General features: G+C 35.3%; 1 protein-coding gene across 3 annotated transcripts in view; it reads left to right on the top strand.

Annotated features, from left to right (window-relative positions):
* LOC138715376 (myosin-11-like) overlaps positions 1-25,341 on the top strand; it is a 135,663-nt gene that overhangs the window by 88,304 nt on the left and 22,018 nt on the right. For all 3 annotated transcript variants that reach the window (XM_069848227.1, XM_069848226.1, XM_069848225.1), the window contains 2 exons: positions 10,843-11,110; positions 20,442-20,657. In XM_069848227.1, coding sequence (XP_069704328.1) covers positions 10,843-11,110; positions 20,442-20,651 — 478 coding nt within the window. In that variant the 3' untranslated portion in view covers positions 20,652-20,657. The remainder of the gene's footprint in view (positions 1-10,842; positions 11,111-20,441; positions 20,658-25,341) is intronic.

Here is a 25,341-nt window from a genome sequence, read left to right as displayed (position 1 = left end):
AGAGATTTCATGAATAAAGGAAAGATTGTGTCCAGACTCTCAATCACTGTTCTCAGTTCTTGGTAACATTTTATGAAAACCTCTGATACAGTAGTGTAGGAACATTATATATATCGCTGATTAACATTATGTATACTGCTTCACCACGTTAACATTACATCATGTGGGGACTGGTAAAATGCTGTAAGTAAAGTGTGGGGTTTGTGAAGGCAAGAGTGAAAGTGACTACAAATAATCAGCCATAGATAGCATGTCAATTGAACAATTACATTCTTCTAACCTTGAACATATTATCGCATTACTAGTACTGCTACTGCCACTGCTTCTCTGATTCTGTAACTATGGTAGTACTACTACTTCTACTGATACTGCTAGTATTAGCACTCTGCTATTATATTATCACTGTTGCTGCCATTATTACCACTACGCTGCTACTGCATTGTAATACATTGCATTATTACTTTGCTTCCACAAGAGTTACACACTATAAGCAAAATTAACTTCACATAGGCTGCTGTTACACTATCAAAATTCTTTGACAAAGAATATGATAAAATATTTTATCATATATCCATTATAAAAGGTAGGATTTTGAGTATATTACACTATATAAAATAATAGGTAACCTAAAATTAAGGAAAAAGAATAGTCAGCCTCCATTTATAGTTAAATAAAATAAAATCATTTTTTGAACACAGATATGCAAAAATGAATGATGAACAGTGCTATGCATGTTTAGCTGCAGTTAGTTCAAAATATTACAATACCATATGCATATTGCTGTAAAAGAAATGGAAAAGGAAACATCTGTGGGTTAAAGCATGGGTTGCAAGATGACAAAAGTATCCTTCGAAACTTGCTGAAAAAAGAGGTACAATGCGAAGACTTAAAAAGTTGTATAAATTATTTGAGAATGGATGAAGATAATTTTCAGTTTGTCCAGCCTTGTGCATCACTCCTGTACAGCAGTTGTAGTCTGCTATTTTTATGTACACTTCTCGTCTTTTATTTCTGTTTTTGTAGTCGTGTTTCGTGTTTTATAACATTTCATTTGCTTCATATTCTCATCAGCATTTTGGTCATAGTAAAAGTTCAACAATATTTGTTCCACCATATTAGTTTCAAACTAGGCAATCTTTTTTTTTTTTTATAAAAGATAACAAGACGCACTTTATATTTTATAAAAGAACTTTTATAAAAGAAACTCCATTGCATTGTCATATATTTTATAAAAGATCTTTGTTAAAGAACTTTGATAGTGTAATACCAGCCTTAGGAATAAAGTAACACTAGGCATTAGGGTGGATGGAAAATGGGCTAAAACTTATTGGAAATTCAAAATTGGATAGGGGGAATAAAGTTGTATTATGTCCCAGTACTTAAAGCACAAAAAATTTCAATTTTGTAAAATCAATTTTAGTTGAAGTGCCAATGGTCTTGAATTTTTAGAGTTTTAAAAAAAATATTGCAGTTTACTAAATGATTTTTTGACAGCCCTCCATTTATCATAAACTGTAACCTGAAGTTCTTATGATTTATTTAATACTTTAAGAATAGATCGTGGTCATTATTTAGTACCTATTGTTGCATGTATGCAACGTGAAATTCATGCCAGTATTTTTATATTATGAATAAAAATCAGTTGTCAAATGTAATCATTTTCTTCATTAAGCTACTAGTCTTGTGCTTTGGCATGATTGTTTACTCTTTCCAATCAAAATTTAGATACCGGGGTTGGAATGAAAGAACTCCCGAAATTTTTGAAAAATATAGTATGAAATGGTTAGAAATAAAGTTATGGATTCTGTGTTACAGGCTACACCAACCCAGAAATCACCATGGGGAGATGGCTACCAATGAGATCCTTCCATCCAATCATCCCTCCCTCCCTCATCCACCCACCCACCCACCCAAGTTTCAAGTTCTTGAATCCCACATTTGTATTAGCTGTCATCACAGCCTGTAGCTACCAAATCTGAAATATGTATATTGTTTTCTTTTCCTTTGCTGGAGATGGCCCTAGCAATATTGCTGACTGTTGCTGATCAGATTAAAGATGCATGACCATTGTCCAGTTCTTCAATTCTAGAATAATATCCTTCCACTTTCGTATCCCTGTGACTTCCAGACATCATAGGCCTTTGTTCCTGTCGAAATGTATGGAATGAGGCTTTGCTACATTGCCATTTCTTTACTTATTAGACCTTTCGATTTTTAGCAACCCCTCTTTGTATTTTGCTTAGATCTGTCGATTATTCTGTTAGATGTCTCATTTTGGCTCACTACATTGAAGTCCTCTAGAACATTAGTAGCAATGGCTGCAACTTGATGTGACGCTAGCTCTATCTTTCACTTTGCTAATGCTGGGAAGGATTTTCTTATTGTGAGGTTTATCTTCCTTGCAGTTGTCTTTTTGATGGGTCTAAAGGATATTTCCAAAGAAAATCGAGATCTTTTTTTTTCTCTCCTAATTGTCGACGAGTTGTAGACACAGAGAGCCGAAAATTGCTTCTTGCTTTTTCGCTCTTGTTGGTGTTGAAATTTCTTTGTTGTAACATGATTCCAGTGATGACCATTTTCTTATATGTTCTTTAGTCTATTAAAAAAGTTCTTTCCATTTGAGGAGCTTTGTTGTTTCTGTTACAATGGTACAAAATGAAATCTGGACACTTACAAGCTGCAATATCAATTTCCTGTCACTCACTTTAAATTCTAGTATCATTTCCCTATTACACCAAATTTTAAAAACATTTTTTACTTTCCTCTAGTAACGGCTGATCATCATTGATATTTGGCAGAGAGAAACCACGGGAACTGAACTCTTCCAAATAAATATATATATATATATATATATATATATATATATATATATATATATATATATATATATTGCCTTACTGGAAATCATATTCTCAGCTGGTTCTTTGCTTCTACTCCACTTCAACTGTTGAGGTCTTCCGGAATTCATAAAATGCCCTCTGCTGTCGTAACAAATTTCTTCCTATCGATTTTAGCCACCTTTTCTTCTATATTATAATGCAAAGGCAATGACAGTAGAGCAAAATAAACTGTTACACTGCAAGGGACTCACACTACTGTTAGCCATGTGAATTTCATCACTGAGTTACCCTCTCAAAACTGCTCAAATCCCACATATCTTACAAATAAAGTAATAACACCACTTTCCGAACTTTTGTAAGTTATTAGAAGGTACAGTCAACAATAAATATTAAGTCAAAATTAAGTAGAGTAAAACAAAATTGTATCATTTTTATTTAAATTTAAACTTTGTCGGTTGTGCTTCAGTGAAAATTTATTCTATGCAAATCAGTTTTCGTATGCTTCAATACAATGACTATTTGCAACTTTTTATCCCTATCTAAAATAAATATTCGAAAAAAAATTCGATTCACCCTACTAGGCATGCTTGTTTCACTCTCATCCCTGCTTGGGTACTTGTGCTGTGAAAATATGCTGACATGTTATTATGAGGCTCATGAATTGTTGTAAGTATCAATTGTAATGAGACCACTTGAGAACAGTCTGTTGCAAAATGCTTGCCTTAGAAGCGAACTGAGATTTGTGATGAATGATATATGTATTTGTACCCCCACTATTCCACTATTAAACTGTAGTTCCAACTCAATATTTAGACAACTTGTTTGTGTTTTATAATATTGTTAGTGTTGTGTTGCAAGTGACTTTGCAGCACAAAATTGTAAATGCTTAATATTGCTCCTTATGTTAAGTTTTCAATAGAAATATCTTCACTTACAATTTTTATGGTTTGTGACAAATTCAGTTGTTTTGTGCAATGGCATTTTGTCCTATATTAGAAACGATTTGATATACATTCAGGTTGCAGAGAAGTTCAACTGACAAAATTTCTAAGACAATGATAGCATGTTACTCTTTGTCAGCAGGGAATGTTTAATTCGTCAGTAGATTGCCCCTTCAATTAGGCTATTGGATTAGAGGTGTGTGTTGAGAGTTTTAGGCAGACCTTGTTTATGATGACTGTCTGGAACCAGGGGAATTTCAACTACTGGTACTTGAAATTCTTATATTTGCGAAATAAATATAGCATACTAAGGACTAAATGAGATCAAATATCCAGTCCTTTCTACAAACTCCTTTCAGGCTTGTATGTGTTACTGTGCATGTGACTACAGGAAAAAAAGTATTTGCAAGCAAAGAGTAGGGTGTAATGTGCAGTGGAGTGTCTGTTTAGATTTAGAAGATACACTATTATTGGAATCAGAGAGCTGCAAAATAGCTCTTACAACTGGTTTAGATTTGACTGGTCAGAGCTACAACCATAGGTTGAACATCAGACTGAATATTCGATTACATCTGATGTATTGCAGACTAGACAGAACACCAGTCGCACAACCGGAGTAACAATTGAAGGAAATTTACGTTGTGTTGTTTTAAAAAAGTGTTTGCAAGTACTCCTATAGTTGATTCGACACTATAACACATCATATACTGTATTTTCTTTATTATTTTGAACTTTTAGTAACTTCATAAATATCATTTATATTTTCAACTTTTAGAGTTTTACTAATAAAAGTTGCTTATAGGATATCTTAAACAATGGTATGGTTTTACACAGGCCAAGACATGCATAAGCCATGTATATTTTTCTTACCAATAAATGCTATGTAGCTGGTGTTCTGCTATACCAGATTTAAACAGTATACATCATAACTTTGTCATCATTTTATTATGTCGTAACTCTTTCTCGTCACATATCAACTGAATCTCGTTCGATTTGTATAACCCGATAGTATTACAAAGTGTTTACTGTTTGTAAGATCACGGATGGTTTAGAGCACAAATCTCACACAGAAAGAAATGGGAAGAGGAAGAAAATACGATCACCAAATTGGGACAATACAGAAAAATTAAGTAAAGCCACTACATTAGAATCCACACCTGAGTAGTAATGAGTACTGGATTCATTTAAAAAGCTGTATACAGACAACAACAGAAGAATCAATAGGATACACAGACAGTGTGAAAATAAGAAACCTTAAGTCATAGGAAAAATGTTGGAGAAGATGGAGGAAAGGAGAAAATAGAAAAACATCAACACAGAAGGTAAAAGAAACTACAAGAAACTTAACAACGAACTAAGAAGGGAAACTGACAAGGTGAAAGAAGACAGGATGAAAGAGAAATGTAAAGGAATAGGGGATCTAGAGAAAAAAGGAAGATATGATTTAATGTACCACAAAGTAAAATGTTTGGACTTCGCAAATAAGAAAAGCAAAGCCATGTGGTTGATAGAGGACGAAATTGGAAATGAAATAAGATACAGACCAGGAATGCTGAACAGATGGCTGAAATATGTAGAAGAGGTATGAGCCAGGAAATCGTCTAGATGACTTGGCTATAGAAGACGAAGCAGCTGTATCAGAAGACGGGAAAAGATTTCCTATTTTAAGGGAAAAAGTTGAACTAGCACTTAGGGAAATGAAGAATGGGAAAGCAACAGGAGTTGATGGAATCTCCATTGAACTAATGAAATGCTTGGGTGAAGACAAGAAGGAAATTCTATCATTATGCAACGAAATGTATGAGAAAGGGGACTGGCTTTTACGCAGACAGTGTTGCTTCCAATACCAAAGAAAAATAATGCCAAGAGATGTAATGAGTTCAGAACTATCAGCCTGAAATCACATTCGGCGAAAATTCTTCTGTGAATACTGAATCGACATTTATATTCTAAGATGGAAGAACAGTTGGAAGAAGAGCTGTTTGGCTTCAGGAATGGAAGCGGTATGAGAAATGCAATTGGACTGCTATGGATAATCGGTGAAAGATATCTAGAGAAGAATAAAGAAATGTATATAGTATTTGTGAACCTAGAAAAGGCGTTTGACAGAGTGGATTGGAATAAGCTGATGGGGATTCTAAAGAAAATTGGCGTGGTTTGGAAAGAGAGGAGGCTGTTCAGTAACCTTTATATGAAACTAGTCAGTCAGGAGAGGAGAATAAATGTCAGAAGGAAGTGAAATTGGGAGAGGAGTATGTCAAGGATGGCCTTTATCACCTACAGTGTTGAACATCTACTTGGAGGATTCAGTAAAAAACTGTTTTCAGAACATGGGAGGACTGATAGTAGGAGGAAGAAGAATAAAGTGTATAAGATTTGCTGATATGGCATTGTTAGAAGAGGAGATGATACTAAGGGATATGCTACTGGAGCTAAATGACAGCTGTGAGCAGTATGGAATGAAGATAAATGCCAAGAAGACGAAGACCATGGTCATAGGAAGAAATATAGAGAAAGTAAACTTGTGAATTCTAAATGAGGCAGTAGAGGAAGTGAACAGCTTCAAATACTTGGGTTGTACTATAAGTAGTAACATGAGCTGCTGCCAAGAAGTCAAAAGAAGAATAGTAATAGCAAAGGAAGCTTTTAATAGAAAAAGCATCTTTCTCGGACCTCTGGAAAAAGAACTAAGGAAGAGATTAGTGAAGTGTTTGTGTGGAGTGTGGCATTGTATGGGGCAGAAACATGGACATTATGACGAAGTGAAGAGAAGCGACTAGAAGCATTTGAAATGTGGATATGGAGAAGGATGGAGCATGTGAAATGGATAGACAGAATAAGAAACTAAGCTGTGTTGGAAAGAGTGGATGAAAAAAGAATGATGCTGAAACTGATCAGAAAGAGGAAAAGGAATTGGCTGGGTTATTGGTTGACAAAAAACTGCCTTCTGAAGGATGCACTGGAAGGAATGGTGAGCAGGAGAAGAGTTCAGGGCAGAAGAAGATACCAGATAATAGATGATATTAATATTTATGGTTCATATGAAGAGATAATAAGGAAGGCAGTAAATAGGGAGGACTGGAGAATGCTGAGTTTGCAGTGACAGACCTTGCCCATGGGCAGAACATTATGAATGAATATGTCATTGTGTATATTAATAAACATCTTTCATAATAAGTAGGGATTATATTAATAAGCCATGAGAATACTCGGCTAATATTTTACAATACCATAAACGTATGTTTTGTTCATAAGTAGGACGAGATATATGTGGTACTTATTCTTAAGGACAAAAAAAGAGATATTGTAGATTGTTTAGTCAACTGTCTGAAGACAAGTCTGAACCTCACAAGTGATACCAAGAAGGCACCACTTACAAGACAACTAAGTCAGGAGATAATGGGGTAGGTTGGCCATTTCCTTTTGCCCTCCATTGCATACATCACTGACTAGCTACATTTTACACTTGTCGAACTTCAAATATAAATGTCTAAATAATGGTTAAAGAAAAGGACTAGTTTTCTCTCATTAATTTATTGCAAATAGAAAATTTGTTTCCTTTATATCGAAGAAAACAACAAGTAACCACTTGTAATATTGAACTCCTAAATTTACAGTTATAAGCACTTAGATTTCCACTTGTGCCCAGAGCCCTGCTCTTTCTTATATTAATGAACACTTGATATTTTGTGACTTCTTTGGTGTAGCTTTTGCAGAGAATTATAAAAAATCTTGATTCAAATTATGTGATCATTATTAATTATGAAATTTAGAAGCAAGTGCATTTAGTAACAAAGTCAAGTGTTATACAAATCTGGCTTTCAGGTAGTAGCTCCCTGTAAAGCAGGTTTGAATAATTTCAAGGAAAAATTGTTCCGGGGCCAGGTATCGATCCCAGGACCCTTCACTTAGCGTGCGAACGCTCTTCCACTCGATACCTGGCCCCGGAACAATTTTTCCTTGAAATTATTCAAACCTGCTTTACAGGGAGCTACTACCTAAAGCCAGATTTGTATAATACATTCGTTACTGGAGGTACGTTAACAGAAAGCCACAATTTAAGTCACACAAGTATTTGTGTGCACTCATAGTTGAGTTCTGGCGTCTTGTCAGCTCATTTGAGTCTTGTGGATACAAAGGAAGAATTGTGACGGTGTCGTGTGTAGTTCCTGGGGTAGCTCAGTCGGAAGAGCGTTCACGCACTGAGCAAAGGGTCCCGGGATCGATACCCAGCCCTGGAACAATTTTTCCTTGAAATTATTCAAAGTCAAGTGTGCTTTAATCCATTCTCTACCCCAACAGGTCAGAGAAGGATATATTAAAAAGAAAAAGACGTGGCCCATTTATTTTCCCGAATTTGGACACAATATATTGTAACTTTTATTCAAAACAAGAATGTAACTTTATTGTTACGTCAATAACCAATTTCTATAATTTAATTCCACACTGCCGTCAACAATGGGATTTCCACTCCTCACAGTAACACAGTATTCGTTATTGTACTCCACAGACGACAATGACAATTTACTTGGATTATTGAGAACAACAATGAACTGTTAATCTCAACTAATGTTCACAGAGCACTATTTACAAATCAGAACTGTCAGTTCTCATTTCACAGTTAGTTTGCCTTGGCTAATTCCTCTAGCTCAGTCACTCGAGCTCACAGTATCTCCAACCCCAGATCTTCAGAGACAGTCACTGAACTTCGAACTCAGGTCCCCCAACTGTGGTCCACTGCACTCGAACTCAGGGCTTTGGATGCTCACACAGCTGCAGACACACTCAAGTCGAACTCCGGTCTCGAAGCTGGCTTCACTGCTACACAAGACTGGCTGGTTTGCTGTCCAACGATTACAACGACTGCTAAAGTTCACTCGCGTGTTGTATTTATAACTAAACCATAGTTTCTGGAGAGTTCGCGATCTCGCGAACAATCGACAGATGCCTAGAAGATGACGCCTATCCAGACCTCTATGGATTTCTCCCCTCTCTGTCGCGGTTGCTCTCTCTCCTCTCCTCCTCTCCTCTCTACACCACAGCACATGCCCCAGGAAGCAGATATGCGCGCAACTTGCGCCAAACCACGGCCGACCTTGTAATCCTTCTGCCGGTCGTGAGATCGTATTCCAGCTCTGTCACAATATAATACAGAACTTATAGATCTAGGCTTACTGAAAATCGAGTCAATACTTCATTTCTTCCCCATGTGCGAAGACTTCGACATATTAAAATTTGCAATTGAAAAGTTATAGATCCACCTGCTTCAAATCTTCCTTTACAATGCGACAATTCATATATATTACTTGCTGAATCTAAATTTTCCTTTAAAATTCTCATTTAAATGGATAAAAACTAGTTTTGTACTGTTTTATTTTACTATTGCGACAATTATTTATATCAATGTCTTCAATGTCCTCTGTACTTATTAAATAATCATTTAAATCTTCCATTTCGGTTGTATAACTTTCTTTATAGGAGATATTTAGCTGTTTTCGAAAAAAGTCAGGAAACAAACGATCAGCTGTTTACTGTGTTGGCCATCTTATCCTTCTGTTCAAGGTTTATACTAGGGTGATAGGTTGTGTAACAATTATTATGTGTAATTGTACAACTCATATAGAATAGCTTATACAATGTTTATTATTTATGTTTTACATTCCAACGGTGTAGAAGTTTTGTCTAACCTTCATACTGTACATATTTTATTAGTGAAATTAAAATGTGGTACCTAAATAGAAGTTGTTATTCATATATAATGCTTTTTAACTACTGTAAGTACACATGCATTATTATTTCATTAAGAAGTCATTTCTAAGAAGATAGAATGTCAGTTTTAAGAAATAATATAATTCCTAATGATTGTAGTTTTACGCTGTAAGTTATTGATCTTGAAGATAGGTAATTGTAAGATCTGGGTGGCTTGACATGATCTGCCTTTTATATCCAAAAGCTGCAGACGTCCTCCCACTAAGAGAGTGAAACAAGTTGAGCCTTCGGTAAACTGAATAATAAGGCAGTCTGCATGGTAGAAGAGCTTTGCATACTGTCTACACTGCTAGGTGCTCAGTATCATTGTAAGATTAAAATTATTCAGAAACAGCTTTGCAGGACTCTAGTTGGAATTCAGCACCTAAAGATTAAGGATGTTTTTGGGTGGGTTTATTAAAATAACTTGCCCTTTGCTCCATCACTACCACATTTGATTGTTTATAGTTTTTTTTTTTTTTTTTTTTGCAGTTCATTTATCTGATTGAAAGATATGGTTGATTTTGGTAATTATTGTTACTTTTTCATTTAGGTGTTTTAAGTGCAGCAGTTCCTTACTGTTTTGCTCAAATGATATAAATATTTGTGGAGGATGGTGGGATGCTAACTTCACAAAATCTGCCCTTAAATGACTTGAACTACTAAATCAAGTCCACACCTGTGGAGTAACGGTCAGCGCGTCTGGCCGCGAAACCAGGTGGCCCGGGTTCGAATCCCGGTTGGGGCAAGTTACCTGGTTGAGGTTTTTTCCGGGGTTTTTCCCTCGACCCAATACGAACAAATGCTGGGTAACTTTCGGTGCTGGACCCTGGACTCATTTCACTAGCATTATCACCTTTATTTCATTCAGATGCTAAATAACCTAGATGTTGATACAGCGTCGTAAAATAACCCAATAAAAAAAATACTAAATCAATTTTGGATTCACAAGGAAACTGTTAATGGGCTCCTCTCATCCTATGCACAGATATACACAGCAGATACACAAATACAAAAAAAAAAAAAATAAGTACCCATACTAAGGATTTGGTATGTTGCTGGGAGGTTACTCAGTTTTTAGTTAATCTTCTATTCAAGCTTTAATTTCGCAAATTTATACTTCATAAGGAAACTATTTTTTTTTTTTTTTTCTTTTTTGTATTTGTGTAAACACTTTGATGCTCTAACACTGTGTAGTTGGAAAGAAAATTTCGAAATACCTCATTAACAGCTTCTTGTTAGTACATATTCAACTTAAATTCTTAGAAATAATTATAGGACAACTATGTTTTAATAGAAATGTTAATTTTCAGGTTAATGAGTAAGGCAGATGCAAAAGCTGCTCTTGCAGAAGATTGGGAAAGACGCTTCAAAGAAATGGAGACTCTTATTGGGCCATTTAGAGAGCAACTTGAAGCATTTGATGCTGAAAGGAAAGCATTAGAACTTCAAAAGGAAGCTGCAGAAGTGGAACTGAGAGATTTAGGCCTTCGATTTGCTGAGATTCTAGGTCATCAAAATCACAAACAGAAGATAAAACATGTAATGAAACTGAAGGAGCAGAACTATGAATTGAAAAAGGTTAGTTTATATGAAGCTTTTAATACAGATTTTTATCAATAATGACCTTCCAACTTGGTTTGCTGTATCAGTGACTTAATTGAGACTAAAGACTGGACTACTGGGTTATGATGTTGTGGGTGAATATTCTGAAATGGGTAAATGTATGTCCCGGCTGATTTAAGGAGTTTCTTGAAAATGTTAACTGATTACTTTTGCGTTTAATTAACTAACTCTCACATGTTTTAGTTGGAAACAAAGCATAAAGGGATTAATTTTATAATTTATAATTAATAAATAACGTCAAAATGTAACTACAGTCCCTATGTCCGCAACTACATTTTACTCTGTTTTACTAAGTTTTTCTCGGAATGTTTCGATTTGATTTTATTTCCTCGGCCAAGATTATAAAAATAAATAGTTAAAATACTTATGAAAGACAGGAATTGTTGTTTGTTTAATTCTGAAAGGACACAACTTTAACATAAAGTTTGTCCCCAAAAATTTCATAACGCCGGTCCCTCGGAATAAAAGAGCTACACAAAAGACAATTTTGCTTCATGTGGTAAATTTTAACTGTTGGTAGTGATGAGAGGTCAACATGGCGCCAGTTGAAAAAAAACTTTTCGTCCATTGTCGTAATTTATTTTATTGAAAAATACAAAAATCATCACTGATAACTGAATGTTATGTTTTCTATTGGTAACACCGATCCCAGGTGGCATTAAATATAGTTTGTATGTATTAAACTTTCGTAGTATATGCAAAACATTACAATGTTTGTCGACTAAAAAATGTAACCTCCATGATATTTTCAACGATTTATTTTGTCAGAACTATTGCAAAAATTATACTAATTTGTAACAAGAGTCCCTGTAACATCGGTCCCTTTATTGTGGGACCGAGGTTTCATTTAACATACAATTATTAAATACTGGTGGATAAAGTAACTTCGAATATTATTTCATGTGATTGTTTATAGGAAAGAAAAAGTCTGATGATGAAAGTAGGAAATATGAAAGGGAGAAGATACGTAGGCAGAGGGCAAATATGACTGAAGAGGAGTTGCAGAAAAAAAGGGACTATGGCAAAGAATATAAAAAAAAAAAAAAGAAAATAGCAGATATGACTGATCGTGAAAAAAGAAATGTTCGAAGACAAGTGAACTCTGAAGTACAGAAGTTTAGAAGATACCTTAAACAATGGGCTGTAAGGGAAAGATAACAACAATCCCTTTTTTTTTTTTTAAATTAGAAAATCTCTCATAAAATTTTTTTTTAAGCTCAACTGATACCAGAATCTTCAATAATAGGAGCAAATGTAACCAATGTGAGAAAAAAGTACACAATTTAATATAATATATTTTTTCCAGTTTTGTTATTCATATTTGCCCATTTCAGAATATTCACCCTTATGACGAACTGGTCAACTAACATGATTTTGATGGATTGACTGATTGAATGTTTGACCTGATTCGAACTGAAAAATTCACTAACCTGTTTCCAACTGATTAATCAAGCAACATGATTTTGAATGACTGATTTGATAATTTGTGCCTATTTATGATGAGCAATTTGATTCTGACAACTGACTGTGACAGAGTGATTGAACAATCTAATATTACTAATTAACAGAAAATGTAACCTGTAATATGTAATCAGTTCGAAGTGATTAAACAAAGCTATATTGTACATTAACGATATATTTTTATTGGTCATGTAGCAAGATGACTGTATCTGGACTTTCTGATAAAATGTCTGGGGATACAATAGTCGGTAATGCTGTCTGCTTCTCTGCATTGCCTCCAATAAATGTTGACGAAATAGATTCAGTCAAACAATCTTATAGTACAGGTAATACCACGAAGTTTTAATTTTGTTTGTAGATTCACAAGTATGAAATGAAGTGAATTTATCTAAAGGAAATGGAAATCTCTCATGATATTTGATAAGATCAGCCATTTTCAACTTGTGTGTCCGTTGGTGTGCTGCAAGAAAATGAAAATAGTAAAGTTTGTCATAGTAAAAACTGGAGAAATAAAATGAAAAGAATAGTAAAAAAAAAGCATTCATAAGAGTCAACATTCAGAAAATGTCACAAGTCAACATTCAGTAAACACATTCTCTCCTAAAACCTCAAAATTCCCTTTGGTTGGAAACGAATGGTTTAGTTTAATATGAGTGTGTTACAGGATTTTAAATTGCTGCTTTAATGTGCCACATGTTGAAAAAGGTTGGAAAAAATGCTAAGATTCGCAAATACATTAGATTAGCTAATCTGGCAATTACTTGCACAAAGGGGTACCAGGTAGTGAGAGTGCTGGATTATTGAGTGTTTAAAAATGTCATTAAATTTAATGTTATAAGCTGTGCCAGCCACTCTACTTGCGCTTCTAAATCGAAACTAGAATGTTCCACACGTGGATGGCATGTGTATATGTATGTAAGTGTAAAGTAATATGTACAGTATAACACATGTACCAGTGCAAATTTTCTAGAAAACTATTCAAGTAAAAGTGATGGGAAGTACACTAGAATGTGGCTGATTTAGCTAGAGTCTAGTGTAGAATGATAAAATAAATAATTATTAATAAGAGATAACATGTATTATTAAACTAGATACTTAATTTACTAATTTAATTCACGTTGTTGACAAAAGAATGGTGGGGTTGCAATGTTGTGTTGCTCCATTATCTTTTGGTGACATAAATGCATTACTCACCTGTCAAAATTTCTTGTATCTAATTGGTTGTGCTGTCATTGTTTTTAATATTGGAATCTTAAACTTGAAGTAGTTTATTGGTATACATATGAATTAGCCTTTTTTAATTATTGAACTAGATGGGCTGATTTCTTCAAGAAGAAGGCAGGAGCACAATGACGAAGTGTTTGGATTAGTACATAGAAACGAAAAAGTACAGCCAAGTTCGATGATATTGTGACTTTTAATTCACAACAATAATGTTACTTTTATTTACAACAATAGAAGCTTTCTATTTCTGAATTTAAATACTTCCGTCAACAATGGGTATTTCACTCCACACAGCAACACAGTATCCGTTATTGCACTCCACAGACGACAATGACAATTCACTTGGATAATTGAGAACAACTTTGTACTCCTAATCTCAACTAATGTTTACAAAGCACTATTTACAAAACAAAACTGTCAGTTCTCTGTTCACAGTTCGTTTGCCTTGGCTAGTTCTTCTAGTTCATTCACTCAAGTTCACAGTATATCGAACCCAAGACTTCCAGCCAGAGACAGTCCACTGAACTTTGAATTCAAGACTTCCAACTACGTTGTTTCCGCCTGGACGCTCACTGCTGCTTCACCAACTCACTCAGTTCAAACGCCGTTCTCGAAGGTTGGCTTCCTCGCTCTCGGCTGCTTCACAAAACTGACTGGCTTGCTGTCCAAACTAAAACTGACTTTTGGCCTTCTTCACGTCTTCTATTTATTACCAAACCATAATTCTAGAATGTACTGCATCGAGTGTTTTCCACCTGTTTATCGCAGCTTCTGTTTCTGGACGATTCTGTTTGGAAGGTTTTGTTCCCCCTCTTCACCTCTCACAGCGAAGCACCTGGCCTTTGTGTCCCCCTTGCTTCGCACCACACCGCACATCCCCTTCCACTCGAAGTTTCTTCTCTCCCTGCGAGTTGCCTGTCTCTCGCGCTCCAGCTCTCCCTTCTGTGGGACACGTGATCGACTCCCAAGGCAGCTGTCACAATATCACTCCTTAGGACCAGCTCACCTAATGAGTGAAGTCTACTGAGCCAAGCCCTATCAATCAGGAGGCCCTTGCCCTTACGGAATCTAGCAGGCTAAACTTATTTATTTATAATTACTGAATTGCTGGACAATATGGAGGAAATAGCAGGCATCTCAAGCTTTCCTAACATTTTGCACTGTGTTCAGGAAAGTTTGTGGAAGAAGCCTTTTAATGGACTTATATATGATAAGAAATGTGATATACAGTAATAAGGCAAGAATGGTCCACGTCATAACTTCTAATCTGAGCACAAAAACCAACAATTACATATATGCTGTGTCCAAGAATCTTGGTACAAGCATCACTTTATAGTTCTATGTTTGAAGTTTTCGACAAGAAGGGCTGCAGAATTGACCTGAAATAGAAATAAAACTGTATGTGTCCTAACTTGCTTTCACACATAAAGAGTGGTGGTGGTGATAATTATTTGCATCTATAGCAGTCAATTTGGCTTAAGAGCACTTACATTTATAAATATCTCATACTTGCTGCTATATTACATAATATGATGAGCGATGACTAGTCAGTACATTTTATGGAGAGGGACTGTACGTTTTGGTGAAATAAAATAGGTGATATCGGTGTTAAATCTGTCACTATTTCAGTGTGTATTTTGTGAAATAAATCAAGTCCACACCTTTGGAGTAACGGTTAGCACGTCTAGCTGCGAAACCAGGTGGCCCAGGTTCGATTCCCGGTCGGGGCAAGTTACCTGGTTGAGGTTTTTTCTGGGGTTTTCCCTCAACCCAATATGAGCAAATGCTGGGTAACTTTCGGTGCTGGACCCCAGACTCATTTCACTGGCATTATCACCATCTCATTCAGACGCTAAATAACCTAAGATGTTGATAAAGTGTTGTAAAATAACCTACTAAAATAAAAAAAATAAATCGTCAATTCAGTGGGTAGTTTCTATAGCAGTCGATTTGGCTTAACTAAACATAGTGTAATATTTATTAATGGAACACATGTTTATGGGTTGGGAAAATTATGTCCCCATATCATGAAAGCTTTATTTATCTAATCTATCTAATCTGCTGTATGTCAGGGTTATGTTGCATGCTGTTTTCCCCTACCTTTTTCTGCTGGCCCCTTTGTAAAGGTTAGAAGCTGGGCTCTTGGCTCTTTCCTGAAAATATTTTTTTGTACGGAATTGGAAGTGTACTTAATATTATAGAACTGTTTAAAATCATTTAAAGAAAAGGACTCCCTTAAGCAAGAAACTGTTACGTGATTTGCCCCGTTTTGGCCACCCTACAACATAGCCATTCAGATGGACAGTAATCTGTCTAGTATCTAATCTATCAAATTTAATCTGTTTGTCTCTCTGTTTATCTGTCTGTCTGTTTACCTGTCCAATCTTCATTCCATCCAAGAAGACTCTGCATGCTAATAAACACAGAAACCTTCTGCATCTCAACTGCTGATTGGCCCTGTGTTCATGCCAGAAAATGGGATGCATCAGCACGTGTGCGACAATTACAGATGACATGACATACACAGATATGCCTAATTATTTAAACTAACAACCATAAACCATTGAATGCATGTGGGATTTTTACAACATTGTACTTAAATTATGAAGTGTCCACATCGGGTAATTGACTGATACTCTGTAAGTCTAAATCCGACTGAGCTGTGTTGTGTTCACTGCTGGAATACATATAGTTATTGCTGACAATTTGATCAACATTGTCAACTATTATATCAAATTTGCACATCGTCTGTGCTTCTCTAACCATATACCAACTTCTAATATTGACATGAGAAAGCACAATGCTGCCTAGCAGTCCACACATCCTGCAACTTGCAAGTTGTTATTCCTGGACATGAAGCCCTTAATATGACTCCAAACCAATTCAATAGTATTTAAAATTGAGTGATATGGTACCAGTCTTAGAACCTCATGACTAGCTATTCTGACAATTTCGTCCACAATGTACTTACCACAATCACTCGCGAATTTTTCGGCTAGACCTAAGAGTTCAACTTTGAACAGGACTCATCAACATCTTATATTTTAACTTAAGCCAATCCATAATGCACTGTCTTCTCCAGTATTTATTTGACCTTTTTCAATTCTCATACTGTAATACGAAGTGCTATCAATTGCTACACACTGTTCAGTTCTAATTTTGATAATACAGAGTGAACCAGCCAGGGCTAGACTCCTAGCAGCTGATTCATATGTAATGGCGCTACCATATGTGGAGGATTTGTTCTGCACTTTTGCGGTTAGTATTGCCTAATGATGTAGTTATCGAATTCACAATTCATGTTCGAAATGACGTCCTTGTGATATCTTTCTGGCAGGCTGCACATCTCCTGAAGACATGTCCAGCAACTCGCTGCAGTTTATTCTCCGAAATGGTTTGAATTTCATGCTGGATATTTTGAGTTTCACAAGTGAATGTGGGTTATTCGCGTAAACTTCACTTTTAACCACTGAGGTGGAACCATGCTTCATCACTATAAAAAAATTAAGTGGGGACAAGTAGTCCACCATACACTGACTGTTGGAACCATGGCAAAACCTAAGTCTGCTCTGATAATCAATGGGTTCCATTAACCTCTGAACTACACGAATTTTGTAAGGTTTTAATTTTAATTGTTTCGTACTTATTGTTGAAGACTATGACATCCCTACCTGCTTATCTACATGGCGGGATGATGTCATAGAACTTCTCTCTATTCAGTAGTCAATTTCATCTTAACAGCTCCTCAATGAGAACACTCTTCACACATGTTCGTTTCTTATCCAATACTGATTCTGTTGTACAAAATTTCTTCACTAAATTGTAAATCATTCATTGCTTTAGAAGGCTCTGGCAAGTCAGGAAATGACTGATGGAAGTTTGTTAAAACTGTTCTTCAAGATTCGTATTTTACAAAGTTGTTGTAAATAAACACTCGTTGTTCAAGGCTAAATTTTATAATAGACACACTTCTGCACTCTAAATGTACGGTATACAGCTGCATCCTCACTGTGTGAATGTGTTTACATAACTAAACACGAAATGTATGTGAACAAGAAGTCTGATCACTGCGATAGTGCAGCAGTTACTACACATACAACTTTCCACTGATGCCGGTCTAGCTCTGGTTGATTCACTCTGTACAATTTCAAACCACACTTGAAAACTACCCCATTTGTGTGTTCGTGGTAGTCGCCCATCACTCTCTCTCCTTTTTTTTTTTAATAGCAGCAGGCCATCTTTCACAAAGTAGCCGCCACTTAAGTGCGTGACAATTAAACTCTTGCCCTTCTCAAATTAATTTTTTATGCTGGTAGATAATCTCCCATCTGTCAAGAAAGCCTGTCTTCTGCTTTTTTTCACAACTTTGTCTATCCATGTTTTCTTTGCAGTGTGTCCAATATTCATCCATGTCTCATTAAGTTGATTATTTTGAATTTTCTTGCACTGTGTTCTCTTATTGACTGTAAGTACTGTCTCCATCACAATGCTACATTTTCCATGTTAAGTGTCACAAATATCTTGTCTCTTTTGTCATATGTATACAGGGGACAGAACAACTAGAAGCTTCAGTGACGTCACTACAGAAGAGCCCACACACAGCAGATTTGTTCGTTGCACTAAAAACTGAAAACGTTGACCACTTTCACTGATCCAGCTGCTCTCTCACAATACAATAACTTCCGATCAGAAAATGTTTTGCAGCTGAATGGTACAGTACCTGCTGATGTGGGAGGATGTGGTGGTCGGACCACTTAAAAGTAATTGTCTCCAAGTTTCTAGATGTTCTGTCCCCGGTGTAAAACCTAATGCCTTAATTAATCAGTATAAAGTTGTCCTACTGAAGTATGGCAGTTATGAGTCATTACTAAACTTCGCATTTTAGCAACTATTAATTGGTTCTTATCTTGCAGCCAATAGGATGGGCTTTGGACACGTGCAATTTTTTACATGTAGAATCTTCTCGTCTGTCTCTCTATATCTATTTTTTCTCCCTCCCCCTTCTTTTTTTTGTGTTGTGTATGAACTGGCTTTTGCCTGACACTTGGGAACATACTCAATGTAACACATACTACAATGTAAGAATGAGACTTATTATAGCTTGGATAGCCAACTGCTTCTGGTAGTAGGATATGTAGTCATGCAATACAATGTCAATTTCTTTAATATTGATAGAGTATTGTAGGACTCTCTTCTATGTCACAGACTTAGTGTGACTTAGGACTCTGGCTTTACTTCCCTTTCTAAGGAAGCTGGGTTTTGGATTTATCCGAAAAAATGTATAACCTTCAACTGGATTTGAACTGTGACAGCTCTGTAAAAATCGCTGTGATAAATAAGTGATTTTGTCACTGATTTTTGTGTTTGGATGGTTCTTGGCAGTTGCGAATGTTGTAATTTCCTGGCATTCAGTCATTCATTAAAGATGATGGCAATACATACCACATTCCAAGGGTAATGTAATCATCAATTTTGGTGTAATGTAGAAGTTTCTTGTTGCTGCAAATCCCAGCTTGTCTGGGCTCTTCAACTCTTCAATTCGTGGTCATTTTACAACATTAAGGTATATGACTCTTCTTTGCAAGGGGCATGTATATCGCAACAAAACCATAATGATTATGAACATTACAATCAAAAAGTATAGTACAGTCCGAAATGTACTGAATACATATCCTCGTTTTGAGACCCAAACCATTACTTCTAACTGGTGACCAGTGATGTTCAGTTTTCTCTTGCACACATCCCATAACATTCGAATATTTGATATTTTACAGAAATCAGTACGAGTGTTAAATTGTTCAGTTCGTCAGAATTAATTGTTTTTAGCAATATGAACTATAATTATAAATTAGCAATATATTTAATCAGAACATTTCATTGTTTCCCATCACGAGCCGATTATGTTTACTGCTCTTCTACGAATTGAATTAATATATCGCTGCAATGTCTTTGCAAATAATAGTGATTATCGTGGCAAGTATACTAAAAACAAAACACACTCTGACCTGAGTTATCTGTGATGTGCCGATGGTGAGTTGTCCTCATTAAGCTCTAGATTGGGACAATAAATATATTCTAATTAGATCCAAGATATATGTTGTCTTGCAAGTTAATCTTTCGACTTGCAGTTGTCTGGACTCTGGAGCTGTCATATATGTACAGCAGTTGCCAAACCTATGAATCACATATCAGTCTGAGATGACGATTTCTCGGAGCTGTGATTTTGATTATAGTCACAGTTGGAAGCAGTGACAAGCCTATTACAGTGACAAAGTCACAGGTCTTCAAATCACACCCCATCACTACTTGGGTCCAGAGAAAATTATGGTAATCATAAGATCACCAAAGACAGAGTAATCGTATTCAACTCTTACTTTGTAGCAAGTGGTCTGCCATTTTCATCACTATGCCATAACACTATGTGCTTATGTTAGGTTTATGGAATTACTAATGAGCTCACAGTAAATTAATGCGTCAATCTGCCTTCAGTCTTGAAGCATGAGATTAATTATTCTCCCTTTTCATTGTTTTATATTTGGTTGGAACTGTATAACATGTTTAGATTTTAGTATAGTTTGTAACATTGTATTTAATTGTTTAGGAGATTGAGAAACTCGAAAGCCAAGTTCGCTCTCAAAAGCGATTAATTGACAAACTGAAAGATGAGCAAAGGGCCACTGCAGCAAGGAAGACTGTTCTCCATCAGCATAATTCAACAAGTGTTACAGGCAAGGAAAATGTCGATCACAGCCCAATTCGAAAGTCGCCCGTCAGCAGTCCAAATATGAAGCCACTCAGAAAGTACCGTTGATGTTATGTAAGTGCAAACAAAGATTAAACATATTTATTTAAGTGTATTACAATGTAAATAGAGTAAGTAAAAGAGAAGGGAATTTTTGTTTCGAAATGTACTTTTATATAAAACTTCTTATTCATTTGTGTTTCTTATTGTATTTGTAATGTAATTGAATAGCTCATTCTTTTATTATTATATGTATTCATTTACAGAAGTAAGGAAGATTTAATCAGATGTAATTTAATATTTATTTTGTATTTTCTGCATTTCACAATAGAAATTAATCGTATTGAATTGTTTTGAAGCAAGGTATTTTGTACATAAATTTGAAACTACTATTACTTACAAATCATTACAGAAGTTCCACTTGCTTATAAGAATAGAATTGAAAACAATAATGTTCCTATTTTTATTCCCTTAAAATTAAATATATACCTGCAAAAGGCTTTTAATTGCGATATTTAATGAAGAGTATAGCACATAATACTGAAAATGCTAATACAGTTCATTATTTTATTGTTTCACATTATGATACATATTAATATAACATATGATTAAACTTCAAACCTTTAATTTAAAATATGATTAAACTTAAAAACTTTAAAGTGTTAAAATTGTTAATAGTTAATATCTTAAATATGCTAGACGACCGTTTTTGAAGTTGTGCTTCATCAGCAGCATCAGTCCTGCCATGGAGCACAACCTGGAATCAGCAGTCCGGCATGTTTAAGATACATTACCTTTCTTTTAACTGTTTTAATGTTGCATTAATCGAACTATTTCTAAATGAGAGAGATGCATACAGGGTTAATTAGCTGATATTGATAATTAACTCGGGTAAGCACAATATGCCATGGGCTGCAGTGCATCTGAAGCTTAATGTAGATGGGTCTGTAGTGGAGGGGGGTGGGGAGTGACTATTTTAACACTGAAGTTTTAAAGTTTCATAATATATTATTCTACACTATTAATTCAAAACCTATAATTGAACTGTATTTGTCAGGTAACTATGAAATACGAAATATTGACATTGTTTTAAGAAAAAAATCCAGGTAATAGTAAGTTACGAGTTTTTCTCCTTTTAATGAATATTTGTACATCATGAGTTTACAAGCAAAACACATTAAGTCAAAAATATTACTTCTGAGAAAATGACGTATATAATGTACATAATGAATGTGTATGAACTTAGAATTGAAAAATGAAATCCACATAAAGAGAAACAACTTACTAAAAATAAAATTTTGAGGATTGAGTTTTATGAAAAACTTTGCAATGCCTTTTTCATAGAAGTAATACTTTTAACTTAATGTATTTTGCTTATAAACTGACGACATAAAATATGTAAACATCAACTGTTTTATTATAAACTGACGACATAAAATATATAAACATCAACTTGATTACTATATTTACTCGAATACAAGATCCTTTTTTGTTTCAAAAATTGAAGATAGTGTAAAATTGGTAGGGAAGAAAGAAATTTAAATTAAATGACTTTAAAATACTTCATAGTTATTCCATATTCAGTCAACATCTTTCCCACAGTGACATTCTCATATTCATGTATGGTATTTGCTTAATATATTGGTAATATTTGATATATAAACCGTATATATTAGTTCAGTTTTTGTATATGAAATGTCCAAAACTAATAATAGAAGAAATTAACACAAACTGTAATAAAATGATGAAATGAACTGGAACTCATTCAGTGTTGAATTAGCAGGGAAAGTTCCCACATCACCGGTGGTGTTCCTCTTTTGCATGGCAGTGATAATTCGCTGCGAGAAAATTTGGCATATTGTAACTTCCATAAGTTTTCTGTCAATTTCCACAGAAAAATTTGTATGCTTATTACTCCCAGCACAAAGCTATAATTTAAGGTTTAGGTTAAACCCAACTGAGGGTGAAAAAAAGTTTGTGTGAAAAATCCTTAACATGGCTTCTCCGTGTAGGAAGCAAAACTATGATGCCTGTGTCAGATTTACAAAATCTAGAAGAACTGCCCTTGATGAGTGTTCCATGCAAAATTTATCAAGTATTTCTCGTCCATGTCGAATTTTGGTGCTGAATAATCTATGCAGTTGAAAACATGAAATAAAATGCTGTGTGCTGCTGCTATGAAACCACAATGCTTGAAACAATTTTATTATAGTCTGCATCAATTGAATATGCACTTCAAGGTCAATGTATAGTTGCCACTTCGGTTCAATCATAAGATGTTTACTGAAAGAAAATTTCCAGTGAACTTCACCGCACAGTGTGCTATACCCCTGAATGAAAACATTGACCTACATATTTCTTTTTTACTACAAAAGTGACACCGGCATAAAATAGATTAATCCCCAGTTCAATATAACTGTCCTTGAAGAAATATACCTGTTATGAAAATATTGATCCCTAATGTTTAATACTATTTAATATATCTGCATAAAATACTTTAATAGTTTAATACAACCTGTTCTTAAAGTATGAGAAATATGCACATTATGCAAACATTGGCTTATACATGTTTAATATGCACTTCCACAGTAGAGATTAACCCCCAGTACAATACAGTCATTCTTTAAAAATCAGAAATATATGTTTTCGAGATATTCGTCCATATAATATGTTAAATACTCGTATAATATGACTGTGCAGAATAGATTAATCTCAATAAAATATAGCCGTTCTTTGAATAAATGAGAAATATACCCATTAGGAAAACATTAGCCCATACATGTTAAATATATAGTGCATAAATGTTATCTTTCCATGCTTGCGGATGTAGAGCGGAAATGGCAGAGCACAGCACAGCTGTCCACATGTGAGTGTAGAAAGATAAAATGTATTCACTGTAATATGTCTGCATGAAATATATTCATTCCCAATGCAATAAAACGACGCAACATGTCCTTATCGAAGTCATAGAGATCTGTCACATGACACTGTCATTTGATTGCTTTCCTAGGAGTAGAAAATTTCACAAGATGTTCTGTAGATTTGAGCTCTTTCTCGAAACCTTGTTTACATTTCGTTTGGAAATTCCACACATATTTGCAGTCAGATTTTGAGATTTTCTAAAATCAATGGCAACAATTTTTTTGGGATATTCTGCAAGATCTTTAAGAAGGTTATAACACTGTAAACAGTCCTTTTGCTGAGATTTTGCAAGTCAGATTGTCCCATTCGTTTGCATTTAACTGGTGTACTGTAGATAGATGATCCAGCCTCTCCGTCCATAATGACAAAATGAGCAATAAACGAAATTAGCAAAATAACAAAAGAAAAATAATAAAACAATACAATAGACATGAATTAAAAGACCAATCACTCTGCACAATAAAATTAACATGCTGCTTTCAATATGGGTGTCGGTAAAGACTGATGTTTTCCTTACATGCATATAGTACCACCATTTGACACTGTGTGACCTGTGCTGATTCAAGATATGCGTGGGCTGATGTAGAGATAACATTAATTTGCAACATTGCGCGAAGTTTTAAGGCTCGCGGAGTGGAGGGGCAAGACATTGGATTTGACCTTCAGATGCATTTTCTACTGATGTGGAGTATAGACTTTTTAGTGGTTACTTTCTGATTTCTAACTGCTGCTAAGCTTATGCACATCAGAAGAGAATTAATGTACTGACCTAGGGTTGCCAACTGTTTCGTTCAGCTAGTGGATGACAAGAATTGAAACATCTTTATTGTTCGGTGGAATTATTTCTAGTGAAGTTACATACAGTAAAATCACTCGTGCAGACACTAAAAGGGAATTATTTTTTGTCCACAAGTCCCTGTTTGCACAGTCTTGTTTTCTTGCCTGCTTTCAGGCACCTGACTCTCTGAGCTCTGAGCATGAGTGTTTCATTTTTTCCTCCAAGTTCGGCATTAGGAAAGAATCGAGCTGTGCTCTCAATTTCTTTCCTGTTAGGAGCATGTTGATTTGTTGTTTCTCAAACAACTGGCACGCGCATCTGCTTTTGTCGCTTATATTTAGCGATTCAATTTCTGCAATCCAGGCCATAGCTTCAATCAATATTCCTACAAATTCCAAAATTGCAGAAATTGAATCATCCATACACATACTGGCAAAACAAATGAAAACCTGTGTCTCCAATGGATCCCTACCCATTGTGGTATTATGGACAATGAGATTGCAGATTGTTTGGGGGGGGGGGGAGGGGGGAATTAAAGTACCCTTAAAAAATCTTATCACAGTGCCAAATTGTTCATTCAAACACAATTTCAAATCAAAATTCTAAAAAAAAATTTAAGAAAACAGTAATAATAAATTTTGGTCAGTATTGCTTACTGAAAACACGCATTGTATCCTTCACCTGATATAATTAGGAACATTAAATCCAGACGTTTGAGATGGGCAGGGCATGTGGCACGTATGGGTGAATCCAGAAATGCATATAGAGTATTAGTTGGGAGGCCAGAGGAGAAAAGATCTTTGGGGAGGCCGAGACGTAGATGGGAAGATAATATTAAAATGGATTTGAGGGAGGTGGGATATGATGGTAGGGACTGGATTAATCTTGCTCAGGATAGGAACCAATGGCGGGCTTATGTGAGGGCGGCAATGAACCTCCGGGTTCCTTAAAAGCCAGTAAGTAAGTATTGCTTACTGAAAAAGAACATATACCTGATTCTCCTCAACTTGATGCAGTAGCAAAATTTCGAATGCTAATTGGCACACTAGTTTGAAATTG

This window comes from Periplaneta americana, chromosome 15, assembly GCF_040183065.1.
Source record: "Periplaneta americana isolate PAMFEO1 chromosome 15, P.americana_PAMFEO1_priV1, whole genome shotgun sequence".
Taxonomy (NCBI): Eukaryota; Metazoa; Arthropoda; class Insecta; order Blattodea; family Blattidae; genus Periplaneta; species Periplaneta americana.
The sequence above is the reverse complement of the archived record's forward strand: the minus strand, read 5'-3'. Positions and strand labels throughout refer to the sequence as shown.